At 33.0% G+C, this 14,579-nt stretch overlaps 1 protein-coding gene across 4 annotated transcripts in view; it reads right to left on the bottom strand.

Moving 5' to 3' along the window:
• Positions 1–5,057: 5,057 nt before the first annotated feature.
• LOC115448693 (GTP-binding protein rho1) overlaps positions 5,058–14,579 on the bottom strand; it is a 132,267-nt gene continuing 122,745 nt past the window's right edge. For 3 of the 4 annotated variants that reach the window (XM_030176206.2, XM_037437324.1, XM_037437325.1), the window contains exons 5-7: positions 13,235–13,369; positions 9,974–10,117; positions 5,058–8,375 (exon numbers count right to left, since the gene is read on the bottom strand). In XM_030176206.2, the coding sequence (XP_030032066.1) occupies positions 8,295–8,375; positions 9,974–10,117; positions 13,235–13,369 (360 nt within the window). In that variant the 3' untranslated portion in view covers positions 5,058–8,294. The remainder of the gene's footprint in view (positions 8,376–9,973; positions 10,118–13,234; positions 13,370–14,579) is intronic. The other variant, XM_030176208.2, reaches the window with a different exon arrangement.

Here is a 14,579-nt window from a genome sequence, read left to right as displayed (position 1 = left end):
ATTCTAAAAAAATTACCCATACAAAAATTCCCAAAAAAATCTAAAACATGTGATATTAAGTTTTCCTGCTCAAGTATAGGAAACCATATAACTGCTAATTTACTATAAGATCTTAATATATAAAGAATTCTAGAAACAATAGACAATACAAAAAATCTCAAAAGATACTAAAACATGTGATATTAGGCTTTCAGCTCAGACTGATGCACGGAGTTTGGAATTTGTGCCTAACATGGCTGTAAGCTACCCTCTATCACATTATGGGGCGGAACACACTTGGCAAAAGGTAGTTGCTCTGATTGCACCTTAATCCTTGGGGATATAGGCGTGATTTTTATAAAACTAACAAACTGAACCTTCTCAACTGTCCAGCGTTGTGTAAAAACAGCGTCGGATACCCAAAGCCTCATGCCCTCTATTTTTTAATAAAAAGTTTTCTGAATTACGATGAATACCCTCCGGATGGCTGGCAAGGCTCTCGTTAGGTTACTACATATAATGATAATGATCCGGTGTATATTCAAGATATTGGACGTGAAGGTCTTCAGTACTGTGGCATATTTTGGTGCTGCGTGTAGAGTTAGTATTTACTCATTTATTTATCCACGAAGGTGTAGCAGAGGTGCAACCAGGCCATACTTTTCGCCTGTGTGTTTTGTCCCATGATGTGATCCTATCGCCATATCGTGTACGAATTTCAGACTCAGGGCTGATATTAGGTAAAAACCTAATATCACTTTGCTCGTCTTGGGATTCGAACCTAGAACTTCAGAACGGTGACCTGTGCCATACAACTACGACACCAAGGCAGTCACTCATTTTGTTTCTATTTTTTTTTTTTATTGCTCTGAATGACAAGACGAGCTTGCCGTTCGCCTGATGGTAAGCGATATGACCGCCCATAAACAGTAAAAACACCATCCAACACCTTGAATTACAAGTATTGTTTGGTATTCCACTGCGCTCACCATCCTGAGACATGAGATGTTAAGTTTTATTATGTCCAGTAGTTACACTGGCTACAAGGCTTCTGGATAGTTGCTGTCATGGGAAACAAGTTTTGGTCTCTGTGTCCGAAAGACCTTTTGTGGATTAAAAGTAACCGATACGTTAATCTTACAGCCTGTTAAAAACGTGTTAGCAATTGTACATCAAGTAAATTTTCTGCATGCCAGTGTGTAGGCGGTTTAATCCACATATCGTGGTTCTAACTCTGACCAAACTGGATATATATTGGTTCTAATTTTTCGAGTTCGGTGGTAACGTGGAACCAATTTGATCGTTTTGGTAATAAAATTATATGACTATACTCAAGAAAGTGTATTGAGTGTACTTATATAGTTATATCTGCGATAACCAGCATGATTATTGCGCTATTATAGGATTTAATATAAATGTAGCATCTTATTCGCGTCAATTTGCTGCTAATTTCCAACTTCCTCTACTTTAGGATAGTTTTGGCTGTATGCTGCACAACTTTAACAAATCTTCGGACGAATAATTTAAAATTTAACAGATTCTTGATCTTATATAAGTATTTCAGTATCACTAAATAATTATCATTTCCAAAGTACCTAATATTGTGATAAAATTTATCGGAAAGTTCTACACTCATTTCTTAGTTCCATATTTACCTTATGGCCTAAAATTTTAGTTGTATAATAGTATTTTTTTTTAAAAAACCTTAGTCAGTGGCGTTGCTTAGTTTTTGCCGTGTGCCACCCCTAGGCGCCAAAAACACATTTCAATACTCTTAAAAAAGGGCCACGAATACCCCTCCTCCTATCTACAGTACATACTACAAAATGTGAAACAAATTTATATTTTTTTTATTTTATATATTTTACAACCCTTTTAAAAGTGCCAGTCGGGGCGAACCGCTCCTACGGACTCAACTATGTTACGCCACTGACCTCGGCCGATATTTGATTTATTCCTACAAGGTATGTCATATTATACTCGACTTGATTGTCATGTTCAAGAGTCCCGGAGTCTGGAATTTGCGCATAATATGGCGATAGACACCAGAGGTGAAGCGCTCATACAACCTGATTCCTACCGGCTTCCCTTTTAGGTTTATTTATGTTTGTCTTAGTTTTTTTTCTGTTAAATGGTCCGCAAGATTAATTAAGGCAAATTAATTTGCCTCGGGTTACCTTTTGAATAATTTCAGCCTTTGCCATTGATAGACATATCAATGGCAAAGGCTGAACGGAACTTACTAAGCGTTAGGGTTGTCCTTATTGCCCCTCTGCCTACCCTTGCGGTGATACGGCGTGATTTGTGTTTGTTCTTATTAAATAGACTAAGATGAAGGACCATGTGCAAAAACGGTTTTTTATTCGTTAAAAATCCATACTAAGATAATTTGTATATAAAAACGCGCCTATTGAAATAAATAGTTTGATTTTAAACACCTCCAATTTTTTAACTGACAGCTATTTATGTTATGAAAAAAAAAAAACATAATTCTATTTCCTCCGAACAATGCTATTTCCCTATTCCAACTCTTTTGAAGAATCAATAAAGTTGTTTTAATGAGTTGCTCTTATTTTTCTTATATATAGATTGATCTAAACTTATTTTAATCATTCCAAGCTCCACAATTTGCCACTTTATTATCCAATAAGTTTGTTAGTTAGAATTTGTTCGAAATAACCAGCGTCCGTATAAAAAGCGGACATGTCCTTCGTCCTACACAATCCTAGTTATTATGCAAATGATATACACTATTGTTCTCCCTTTAGTCTAATAAGAAAAAAACAATATCCATCAATGCTGGTTATAACCGGAATGTCCCGACCCACTTCAAACACCCGGAACAATCCAAACCCGTACAATATCCATTATATTGAAACAAAATCTGACAATAACAGTAATGTCCCGCTATAGTTTTACTACAACGCGGTGCCAATTCTGAGACGTTGTAAATATTGTTTCGGTTTAAGTGTTTGAATTTATGTTGTCCATAGCAGAGATTTTTAAAGATATTTGTTGTTTGTCTATTTATTTGTATTGCGAAAGACAATTAGGTAATATATAATAGAGCTATAGTAAGGGGCTTTATTTCGGCTACGGGGGTATTATATCCGTATTTTTGCAATCACGGGTTTTCTAATCGAAGGACAGTTTTGATGGCCGTATATCAACGCTTGAAGGCAATCATATCTAAGCGAAAAATATACCGAAAATTAATTATATAAATATTTTGTATCGACATTTTTTCCTGCGTGATTTGATCTAGGTTTTGTCGGTCTAGGCCAATTTTATTAGACTTTATCTTTATAAAATAAAAAGCTGAATTGTTATGAATTTTCATATTAAAATCAAAACTTCAAAGCACTATACTCAAAAATTTACGGATTGTCGCTTAGATATGATTGTCTTTCAAGCTTCGATTATTATTATGTAAAAAGCGTATTTTTTTACTCTCTTAACTGTACTGCTATCGAACTTGTTCTTTGAATAGGACGCCAGTAATTCCAAAAAGATGTTCCTATGATCGTAGACGGAATAGGGCGCGCTAACCTTATTAGGGTAAACGTAAAGATATTATCATTGTTTACTTCTTCTTTCCTGCCATCCCGAGCTGTCTTCTTTGTTTACCTTGTACTCTCATGTGTTTTATGTCCAATATAAAATGTCTGAAGTAATATGAGAACTTAATTAAAGGTATTATTATTATATAATTATAATTAGGTATTCAATTGGATATGTATTGGTAACGTAATTCTAATGTTACAATGGTAGTTTTAAAAGTGTTAGAAAGTGTATTTTATACCTAAAGGCCGCATACAACTTAGTTGTACTATTAAGTGTGAAAATAAGATGGTGACAAAATAAGGCCAGCATTTTAAGAAAGCCGTTTTTAATGGACCCTTATAATAATAAGATATCAGCCCTATATTATATACTTGCCCACTGCTGAGCACGGGCCTCCTCTACTACTGAGAGGGATTAGGCCTTAGTCCACCACGCTGGCCTAGTGCGTGTTGGGATTTGAACCTGCGGACATTTGTCTCGACAGTCCGTTCCACAACCAACTAGGCTATCGCTGCTTAAACTTATTGACACTTAACATCACCTGAAATGACGTCTTAAGTATGTGACGGACTTTGACAGCTTAGTTTTGTTTATTTAACAACGCCAACTCAGCCAAGAACAAGCTCCTAAAAGTCATCTTAAGCTTGGATTATTAAATAGTTCAATACGTTAAATGTCTATTTGCGAATTGGCTCAACCATGAGATTGATATATCAATACGGCTTTAGGTCTGTAGACTCTATTTTACCTACGATAATGTCAAGTAATAGGCGTGGTAGTAATTATTTTACTGTCGAATATACTACTTTATATTACACTAATAAACTTTATTTTCTAATGGTGGAAGATGTCTCATATGTGAGGGCCTGGCTGATAAGGTAACGACAAAATATTTTTTTTGTCTCTCAAGCTGCAGTTTTCACGTTTTTTTTAGCAATTTTTAAGGGTTGCGAGCGCAAGAAGCCTAAAGTCCGGTGTGTTTGTATAAGTCAGCCCTTGCCAGTCTAACAAACGTAGGGTCGTGTTAAAAAGCTAGTGAAAGGCTGGTGGGTTAGTTAGGTTAGGGTTTTTATCGTCCTCACTGGTGTGGATCGCGTCGCGTTCCTCCCTTTATATTTATTAAGATTATTTACATCATTTTATTTCTTCTTTCCTGCCAGCCCGGGCGGGCTTCATTGTTTACTTTTTAGACTTTCATTTATTTTATGTCCAATATAAATTGTCTTTAGTTTATATACTCAAGCGACTTTATCTAAGTAATAATTAAATATTCTCATGTTCCTAGACTTATCATAAGTGCAACTATGTTCGCGTACGTGATGAATAAAGCATTTTATTTTATTTATTTTTTATTTCATAAAAAAAGCTAGTTTATGGACGGTCTTATAGCTTACCACCAGGCTATTAATTTCTGGTTTTATGCATTTACTTCTAGCAAACAATACCCAAAAGTTTCATAAGCCTATTTTAGTAGGAATAAAATTATATTAAGTGTGAAATAAAATAAAACTATATCCAAAAACACAGATGCTATATTTATTTTTCTACAAACAACATCCAAAATGGCTTAACGTTGATTTTAACTAAGTTAAAACATGTTTAGTACATTTATAATACTTTTTACAAAATTATAATGAACGAATTACGTTTAAGGCATTTATTAGGTCTCGTAACTTAAGTTTTAATTTAATTCTTGCGTCCAAGAAATTATTTCTATGCAAGAAATTAATACTAAATTTATAATTATTAAATTAGTTTAATAATGTTTGAGGATTTCAATTAATATATGTATTTGTCGGGGCTGGTCACATTCTTTCATTCGATGAATCGTAACACTGGGATGATTCGATTTTTAAATTCATTCGGATAAAACGATTTTAATTAAAATATGAACTGCCCGGACATCTTACGAAACATCTGACTTTATAATATGCATGCTACATATGTCATGCATTAACATTTTCGTTGCATGCTTTAAATAAATAAAAAAATAACAAAATAATTTTAACGGTCTCTTTTCGTTTAAATGAATCTGATATGTCCTTTTTTGACAATATAATCGAATAAATTTGGAAATAAAAGAAAACTCAAAGAAACCGTCAAATACAAACTATTTTTAAATAACATTTAATGAATAATTAAAGCTAACATTGATTTTAAAGCTTGAAATCGACTTACTATATTTTAAATGATCGAAAATAATGAACTAGGACATTAATAAGGAAATTTCTTGTTTCTATCTATATTTACAATATTTTTTATTCCATACGAAATGAACACACCAGTTTTCTTGAACTATATAAAAAAATCTTGGAATACATTGACGCACAAAGCGTCTATTTTTTTTTCTCATAATTTATACAGCATCATGCAGTTTTTATTTTGTGTCTTATAAGTGAAATATCTTGAAATAATTTAAATAATAGGAATATGCCTCCATCACTTTGTGTAAAAGACATATAAAACTAGTGTGTTCATTTTGATTCACAAATGATATTTTTAAAGTAATTACGCAGTCATTTAATATTAAATAATATAAAAAATAGTGTTACAATTTTTATTACATAAAAGGTTTATTTCCTTGTTAAAGGAGTGATTTATTTAATTTCTTTTGTTGGTAAATAATACTTTTAATTATTTACATTTATAAAAAAAGGTTTTTGTTTAAAGGGCCGGTTGAAAGCATAATTCTTATTATTATTTCAGACGATATCATAATAATCCAGTGAATAATTAGAATTCTTTAAGTTGAAACGATAATTTATGATATTCAGTGTATTTGTGAGAACAAACAATTTAAACTACAAACGACAGAATTTCTTAATTTAGCTCGAATTATCGTGTGTTTGTAGATAGTACGTTACACAGCTAGGCCGAAGTGCTGTAAAGATATTGATAGGTAACTATTCCTAATCATTTTGTTTCCTTGTTGATATCTTATTTGTTATAAGGTAGTACTAGAGATACTTTGTTAAAGAACATCGAGCATTATCGTTTTCGGAACACATTTCGAACATGATGATCGATGTTTTGTTACGACCTGGTTTTACGAGCGTATTGTAACATTCTATCGAACAAAGGTTTGAGGACGGGCGAGTGAGGTACGCAAAGTATAAAGAAATGTTACAGGTTATTGCTGACTTGCCTTCAGCTAATACTCGAACGCAGCGCCGAGCATTCGCAGAAATGGTACACACAAATATGTACCTTTGAAAAGTGAGATTTTGCGGGTATTGTACCGTTTGTAAGACCGTTACATTAATTGAAAATGAATATTAAATTGAGTAAATGCTCCAGTCTATACTTACATTTACACCTTGTATCAAGAATCAGCTAAATCAATATTATGATATCGTCTATAAAATAATGTATTATTCTGTTCTATGCTTATAACCGCTGTCACCAAAGAAATATGGTCTCTCTATCAATAAAATAATTCCTCGGTTTCGTAACCAATTGGAACTTAATGGATATCAGAGAGATGGAGATTTACTGGTTATTATAGCATCAAACTAGGATAGGCTAGTCGTGAAACAATAATAATAGACGTAATATACAATTCTTAATTAATACGAACTATTTATCACCGGCCAGTGACGTAAATACACTTCCACCATTGGTTGCCTGGATTTCAAGAATGCTAAAAATTGAGTGCTAAACAAATCTTTTAAAGATTTATAAAAAAAGAAACAGTTACCTTTAGTGAATATTTCGAAAGGCTTATAATATAGTCTATTTTATACATATATGTTTTGTTAATTGAATTTTAACTATAAATCTCGATTTACAAATTGAATTTGGCATAACACCCTCAAACTAGGTAAAGTGCTTTTAACTAAATGCATTATTGGTGATAGAATATTTCACATCATTCGCCGGGATCTAATGCAAGCAAACATTCATTATCGTATTAAACATATAAAATCTAATCTATCGTAGCATGGACGTGGGACCCTAAACATGGACCTCCGTACAATTGTATTGTCCATAATTGTGCATTTTAATTTATATTTACGTATGTATATCACAAAAGTAAATAGCTTGTAGTGATACTACAGCACAAATAATAGCAACGTTGGTCCTACCTAAAACAATCGGAGCTTATGTAATTCTACGTGCATGCACTTGGTTAGGTTAGGATGGGTTGGAATTGTGACGTCATTGCCAGGTACTTTTTAATTAATTATAGTTTATAAGGCGATCACTATTATTCAATTATGTCCCTTGATAAACTGAACCATTTTAGTTGTTCGAATGATTTTTTCTAAGAGAATAGCTTCAGCGAATTTTCCCACAAGCCCAATACTCAGTATTGTCCCATTTTGAAATAATTTTGTGTTGATAAAACGACGTAACACTGTTAAATCCTTTAAACGGTTCCAAGTGCACACATTAACATTAGATATAAAAACATCAATCTTAACCATTCTAATATATGAAAACACTTATTCTGTTACCTTATTCACGAATGCAATACGGACTCGTGTGATATTGTTCTTGAGCGTGTTCTATCTAGACCTTCTATATCCATCTACGTTAACATTATCACAGGCATACGCTCCAACCCTGAGGGTCTGATTGCACCATATCAACCAACCACATACGAACTCGGTTCCACTTTAGCTGGTCAATTCGTAGGCCGATTTGTAGACTCGTACCTCGCAGGAACTGTACAAGTTCGTAGAATGTTCTGGAAGGGCGGTGGTCGCCTAGCAGTCGTGCGGCCACCGGGAAGGGTGGCCGGCTACGGATCACATGACGCAACAGCTTTTCGCCCGCCCCTTTAGCTCGGCCTTCAGGTCGCGCTTGCTTTTGCTGCGGCCGACTTGCTTCTGGTGGAAAATGAACGTGTTATTCACAATAAATATTTGTTTTAGTTTTATGTGAATATCGATTATAGTTTGGTGTATTGCGTTAAAGATATCTATTGTTTCTTTACATCGTTTAGTACCTACTATTTAAATTTGAACTTATCGTGATTTTCTATTATAATTACAAGTTTCGTAGATAAATATATTCAATAGCTGACTAACACTATTTGTAATGTCCATTTTCAACCTAAAATAGTAGGTGATAAAACACTACCTAAATTTTTGATCACTTTATCGATAAGGGCTTGCTTGTTCATGTTTTATATGAACATTGATCAATTTGGATAATAGCTATTGAAGCCAACAAAGCTATTTTCATTACACAAAACAGAATGTCAGCCCATCAATCAACGGCTCTGTGGAACTGTAAAATAGTTGCCAACGGAATTGGCTTACTGGAGCGTTTTTTAAATTGTGTAATATTTAAACATAAAATTTGGTGTTTTTATTTTATACAACGCACTTTAGTTTAGCAGAAAAAGTACAATGCAGGGCCTTTTATATATTGAATATAATATAATCATAAAGTCCTTTACGTTCGACTAATTAAAATATTATATGATCTCTCCCATAAAAAAATACGACACTTATTACGGTGATGAGAAATAAGCCCATATCAAATTGAATTGAACTCGATGCATAGCAATTTTAATGGGAAATTATAATGTTAGACTTCATATTACGAATCATGGAGTTAAACAACACATAATTATAAATAACAGTCCAGAATATAGGTTTAATAGTAAAGGACGAAATAGTAATTGGGTCACGCGGTGGGAGAGGCTCGGAGGGAGTGAACGATTATGAAATATTTTGGGACGTCCCGTGTTCCTGTCTGCGTGGTGTCGTATTAAAATTAACGTGGACGGAAATTTTTTAATGTCTTTTGTTTGTTTTATATTGGACTGTTCCTCATGAAGATATCTATAAACAAAAAATATATTTTGTGATAAAGACTTTGTAAATACCATTTTCCGTACGTTAGGATTCTTTAAAAGAGGAAGTGGATAAACGAAATGCGTTTTGAATAAATTAGTTACGTCCACATTGCTACAGGTATATAGAACGTAGGAGGAGATTCATAGTTCAGTGTTGTCATAGTGCATAGGATTTAAGAGAAAAGGATTCATAGTTCAATATTGCATTCATAGCATCAAGCTTTTTTCACATTTAGGTGAAACAAAGATGTAACACACCCACATTTTGCAAACTACATAGTTGGTAATGTACTTCCAATTTAAGAGATGTTGAACCCATTTGCAATATAATTTTATCTAAGTGTAATTTATTTTCTATTTATTTTTCACAATTGTTTAATGGTTCAATATATTAGCTGTAATAAGTGGCCCTTCATGAGTAGCACCTTGTTCTGTAAAATCTCGACATCTGAGACACAGGATACTCTAGTTCAGATGCCAAGGTTCCACGAATTTGTAAATGTCGGAAGTGTTACAAGAAACAATAATTAATAAACAATTGGACCAGTGGTTATGTATAATATTTCGCCACTCATAACCGCACGTTTTAATAAATGTTATACTATGAAATGCGTATTCTACCTGTTGTTTAATTTGTTGCTTGTTCAGTTTGCCAAGGGCGGCAAGAGCAGCCACCTCGAAGGCGTCCTTCACGCCTTTGCTGGACGCCCTGGCAGATGTTTCCACGTAGGTCGTTGCCCCAAGCTGTCTTGCTACTGATAAAGCCTGGGAAAGATATATTAACAAGTTTAGTATAAAGACACCAATAGAAAAAATAGAAGGTCCTCCTATTTAGGGTTTTACATTTTTAAAATTTATTAGACTTAAAATTAATCTTTTTTGTAAATTTCCGTCGTCAACTCTTGTTTTGTCTTTGTTACAATACATGGAATATATCGTCTCTTTATTTCTATAGCGTGATATATTGCAAATTGAAATTTTAATGGAAAATATTTTACACCTTCCGAGAATAAAAATTATGTCGAAACGAATATTTATTTTCATTGTCTAGTACATGTATAAAGGAAACCGTGTTTTTTGGAAAAATAAAATAAAGTAATAAAAATATATTATTAATATTACATTAAAGCATAGACTCGATTTGTTTCTAATGTTTTTTGTATCATTTTTATCGACTTGAAAGTTTTTTGGAACCTTACTAACGTATATGTCTGTATGTGCTGTTGGTTTGTCCTTTTTAAAAATAGAACACAACATTTATTTGTTTCTATATTTAAAGATCGTTTACTTGGAGAATAGAATAAATATGCTAGTGAGATATTCATTCATAAAAAAGATAAACGTACGCGAAAACACGAACGTAAACTTACAAATAACACTTCATTTATACAATCGCGGTCTAAACCAGTACAATATCATATATTAGAACTAATATCATCTAGTTTCGATATATGACAGATTGCAAAACCGATACCGTCGAACAAATTACGAACATTTGATAAAACCGCTCTGATACGTTTATTACGAATATACGATATTCGATTCAATATCGTTTATAATGTTCATTCATATTCCCGAAAGCATCGCCTTAAGGTGGTAGCTCAAGGTCCATTTTCATACATTTTGTTTCGGCTTTAATCTGGGTAACTAAACAAGTATTGGCAAGTAAAGAATTTAAATTCACGTCTAGTTAGTGATTAGTTCTCGCAGTTGAAAGAAAAATGTAAAAATAATTAATAATCCATGATTATTAATTATTTTTACATTTTTCTTTCAACTGCGAGAACTAATCACTAACTAGACGTGAATTTAAATTCTTTACTTGCCAATACTTGTTTAGTTACCCAGATTAAAGCCGAAACAAAATGTATGAAAATGGACCTTGAGCTACCACCTTAATTAACAATTCCTGTAGTTGATTTAGTGGTTGATCATTTATCAGTTTTTATATGTTTGTTATGCTAGACTAGGTCTTTTGACGAGTCCGTTTCTACCGTAATGTAGAAATTTCTTCCGCAACTTAACTTAAACAACAAACTACTGGTCTGTATGTGAGTTAATTTGTATTAAGTATAATTTGACTTTTAAAAATAATAAAAGTCTTATTGAACATATTCTTTAGCCTCATTAGAAGTTTAGGTTAAATTAAAATAACTTATTGGTTTTAAGATTAGATTGTTATTAAAATGATGTAAGTATTGCATCATAGAGTAAAAAAAATTAAAACGTTTTTTTTTCGAATAATGAAAGACAAAGAGGGTGTCATAAGCTGTAAGGTTATAGATATTTAAGATTCTAAAGACATAATAGCGAAGTTTTAAAACACTATCCAATATTCTCGAATCAGTAGTCGGGTATACTTAAGTAATACTTAAATAAAGTATTAATAATTATAGATACATACTTTAAGCGTAAATAAAATATGTTTCGTTCATTAGTTTTTGATCTTGCATCGACAATACAATCAAAATAACGTGAAAAATTCTTTTGTTTAATTTCAACATAAAGTGTCGCATGGCTTTTAGAAGGAAGGTTCCTACATTATTCTAGTTTCAGATTTAAATTTTACTGGTAATTGTTTCTTATAGTCTATTACAGTTTCTGATGAAATAAACCGGCGAAAAGTTTGTAATTTTATTTTTGTATTTTTTATGACGTAGATTCAATTCCACAGAAAAGTATGTTTTCGATATAAACTTACTGCTATATTATAGCTTAATATGCTGTTTAAAAATATCAAAACACGATCAATAGCAACAGAGATTATATTTAAAAATATTCTATACGTTTTGTTATTAAAATGATTTGCATATTATTTGAACTCGTTGCCTACTATAGGCGCGTTGGGATAAGATCGTAGGAGGTGTAACATCGTATAAATCAAATAACTCGTAATTGTATTATATTTTTTGTTTTCGGACAACACTACTTGCGACCCCATCTTGTTCTCTACGTTCCAGTAGTTTACATAAGTGATTCTGTCTAGTAAATAATGTTTACGGTGCTAACAAACAGAATATCGGTATTTCGTCGTTCCCTGGCAGATCCGAATTAACCCCATGCAAGAATTTGCCTAATTTTAATTGAGTATTTACTGTTTTTAATTAATTTTGTAGCTATATAGTATCATAAAGCAAATATATCTTGTGACTTGTTTATTCAAATTTGTCGAAACACGTATATTCCCTGAGATCCGATCTTTACCCATACAATTATTTGTCATTAAAGAACGGATTAAAATCGTTCGATCTAGCACTTGTAAAATATTGCAAGTTTTTGCCAAAATTTAGACACGAAGACGTCTGAATTCATTAATTATGTAATTTTTTTTAGTTCAGGTGAAAGGTCGATGTTGTTTATTTGTTATTTATTTACACGTGTATGTACTATTTCTTCGAATATTTTAAAAAATATCTACGGTATCAGTCATATGAGGTAAGATCGTATGCCTAGAACTATTAAAAAAACAAAGTTCGCTTCTAAAAATATCTGAAGATATTTATAAAATTTTTTGTATGTTTAAAAATTACTATCTAGATCAGAATATGCTCTTTTTACGGATTTTAGAATCTCTGTATGGTAGACGCTTTTAGATAGGAGTCCGAACTATACCTGTGCAGGTCCTATCTTTCTCACCCATTTCTAAAAGTATGGTACTTTTTTAAAGCCTTAAAGAATTGAAAAAATATATACCATTTAGTATATTTAATAACATGTAGCTATGTTAATGATTCATTATGATAACTTCTATAGAATTCTTGTAAAAAAATAATTCGAAAACACTGTTTAACACGTCGAAAAAGTGTCCGATTTAACCCCAACGCACCTTATGCTTTAAACGATTGTTCATCTGTAAAATCTTTGAAATAAGACTGAACTTACCTCTTCACTTGTGACTGGATGAGACCTCAGCTTGGACAGCATTGTGAGCGTCTCCTTGTCGTGCCGGAGGTCCGCCTTGCACCCGCACAGGAGTACGGGCGCTGATCCTCCGTGAGTGCGCACTTCTTTGTACCACTGAAATAGGCAGTTATTTTTATATTTCTTTTAATATAATAATACCAGGTAATAAATATAATATTTGCAGCGTTTCAAAATGCCTGGTGACATGGCAATATGAACTCTACATCCCTAAAATTATGGGATAAAAATAATCTAAAAAACCTTTGGTGCGCTAATGACTTCTCTATCTATCCCTTCAGGGACCTTGGACAAGATGACTTTCTACAATCGTGAACGCTAATAGAAAACGATAAAAATATTGGGATTCCATTTCCTAACGATAAGCCACGTTGTTAAAGATACATAAGATACCGAATTGATACAAAAAATTCTAGAAAGAGAATAGAATAAGAACCTTTGCATTGTCTAAGATTTTTGGTTGATATTTGTTTAAAACTAAGAATTGTCAGACAGCCGCTAGTTTGGAAATGCAAGTGTTAGCGAATAATGTAAAGAGATTTTACTGCACGGAGTCGGTTCTCAGACGGGCGGAGGACCCTACAGTCGAGTACACCTTGTTTTGGATGTCTCGATTGCTTTTAAAAAAATGGGAAGCGATTATGTTTTTCAAGTGAACTTGCAACAGTTAGGTTTTTATCTTGATACGGGCAATAATTGTGAGAAAGAAAACGAAGTGAAAAGTTATATTTAAATTTTATCAGCAAGATTTTTGGATATTTATAAAACTTATGCACTCCAATTTCGATTCATCTTAGAACCAAGATACAATCCTTCTGACTATGGGAGGGTCTATCAGCAATGGTGATCATGCACGAATGAAAATATGGGTTTCTAACTCTCGAGATAAGAGAACGAAGGAAGAAGTTATGGTTGTAGAATAATGGCGCTTAAGCAAGTGTGTAGTTACTGTTGTGTACCCCTTTGAAGAACATTGTAGCCAGTGTAACTACTGGACATAGTAAGACTTAATATGACTCCTCTCAGGGTGACGAGCGCAGTGAAATACCAAACAATACTTTGTAATTTAAGGTTTTGGGTGGTGTTTCTACTGTTTATAGGCGGTCGTATCGTATCAGGCGAAAGGCAAGCTCGTCTCGTCATTCAAAGAAATAAAAAAAAGTACTTCAAGCTCCTTCCATTTGTAGACCCCGATTAAAATAAACAGTTTTGGCAATTTGTGAAACATAAGCGCGGAAACAATAGCTCCTACCCTTCGCGGATGCACCTGAACGATACCTGGGCTGAAAGCGGATCCGATACTGCC

This window comes from Manduca sexta, chromosome 10, assembly GCF_014839805.1.
Source record: "Manduca sexta isolate Smith_Timp_Sample1 chromosome 10, JHU_Msex_v1.0, whole genome shotgun sequence".
Lineage (NCBI taxonomy): Eukaryota > Metazoa > Arthropoda > Insecta > Lepidoptera > Sphingidae > Manduca > Manduca sexta.
The sequence above is the reverse complement of the archived record's forward strand: the minus strand, read 5'-3'. Positions and strand labels throughout refer to the sequence as shown.